Source organism: Temnothorax curvispinosus, unplaced genomic scaffold (genome assembly GCF_003070985.1).
Source record: "Temnothorax curvispinosus isolate PA1 unplaced genomic scaffold, ASM307098v1 QBEX01017664.1, whole genome shotgun sequence".
In the NCBI taxonomy this organism is placed as follows: domain Eukaryota; kingdom Metazoa; phylum Arthropoda; class Insecta; order Hymenoptera; family Formicidae; genus Temnothorax; species Temnothorax curvispinosus.
The window spans coordinates 1-1,640 of NW_020227444.1; the positions used below are offsets into that span (position 1 = coordinate 1).

The following is a 1,640-nucleotide window of genomic DNA, read 5'->3' on the forward strand; positions in this document are numbered from 1 at the left end:
TGTTTACGCATTATGCGTTATGCAGAAGTGTGTGCTTCCCGCTTTAAAGGTCAATCTAGACAAACTTGCATAGCGCATAAACATAAGCATAAGAGAATTGATTGGTCCATATGCATGTGCACAAAGAAATAGACCAATCTGTTTCTTTATGCATATGGTTATGCACCTATGCAAGTTTAGGTCTATCCAGACAAACTTGCATAGGTGCACAACCATATGCATAAAGAAACTGATTGGTCTATTTCCTTATGCACATGCATATGGACCAATCAATTCTCCTAGGGTGCGTTGCCACTATACGCGTCGCGCGTCGCGTTACGACGCCGCATCATGAGTTATCCAATCAAAACATTTTATTTTATGACGTCATTTTTGACGCGAAATCTTGTCGAAAATGACGTTATAAAGTTCCTTGCACAATAGGCGATAGTGATAACGATAGTGACAGCGACAAGGTTGCCGACAAAGCTATACCTTTGTCGGCAACTTTGCCGCTGTCGCTATCGCTATCGCTATCGCCTATTGTGCAAGGGACTTAAAATGAAACGTTTTGATTGGATAACTCATGACGCGGCGTCGTGACGCGACGCGTATAGTGGGAACGCACCCTTATGCTTATGTTTATGCGCTATGCAAGTATTAGTATGTATTTGACCGGAAATGAATGTCCGGGAAAGAATCTACCATATGAAATCGTTTGTATTTCGTATGAAGACTTTTAAAGTGCAATTGAAAAGGTTTGTGAGTCATTCGTTTAATTGTAATTAATTAATTATTTTTACACCATGCATTTAGCCGAAATACATAAATTAATAAAAGTTTTTATACGGAATCGTTTGTATTTTGTATGAAGAGTTATGAAGTGTGATTAAAAAGGTTTGTGAGTCACCCAGATAATTTTAATAAAATATTTATAAACTCGGTAATTAGCCGAAATATAGATTTTTTAATTATTCATGTTAAAAGAAGAAAGCGCTAGTGTTTCCGAAGGTCCATCTGCAATCAGAATTAATATGAACGTTTTAAAAATTATTTTATACTGAAATAAATAAATATACAGGCTAATAAGCCTGTAGCTATAAGCGATAGTTACTAATTAAGTTTGTCACTCATATTTCCATCTTGCAGAGGACCTTTGTAACGAGATCAAAGATGTACACCAGCTGTGCAGGGTGAAGAGGTTATCTCAAACGCCCTTAATTGGGCCACAGCCCAATTAAGAGCGACTCAAATGTCATTACCGCTAAGTACTTCTTGCCATTTGAGTCGGCATGTTAGAGCTAGTCACTACGGATTGTGGTGACACAGCACTGGACTGCCTGCAGAAGTTAATCGCATATAGTCATTTCACTAGCAATGTGCCTGATCCAACGGAGCCTTTGCGGTTGCTTCATCGGTCCACAGACCGATGAGAGTGTGCAGCTGCAGATTATTAAAGCTCTGCTGACTGTAATGACAAGCCAGCATGTGGAGGTATACGAGGGTACGGTACTGTTAACAATTCGTACTGTTTACAACATTTACTTGTCGTCGCCCAACCTGGTAAATCAAACAACAGCCTGTGCGACTCTCACGCAGATGATCAACGTGATCTTCGCGCGAATGGAGACTCAGGCGGAGGAAGAGAACGTGAGGCTTGA

The 1,640-nt window shown here is 40.0% G+C and overlaps 1 protein-coding gene across 1 annotated transcript; it reads left to right on the forward strand.

The window, feature by feature from the left end:
• Positions 1-981: 981 nt before the first annotated feature.
• Positions 982-1,629, forward strand: LOC112467606 (brefeldin A-inhibited guanine nucleotide-exchange protein 1-like; the record flags this gene model as incomplete). The annotated part of the gene is made up of 2 exons (XM_025036292.1): positions 982-1,473; positions 1,579-1,629. Coding segments are annotated over exons 1-2 (168 nt in total), but the record flags the coding sequence as incomplete, so codon positions are not given.
• Between the last annotated feature and the right edge of the window lie 11 nt (positions 1,630-1,640).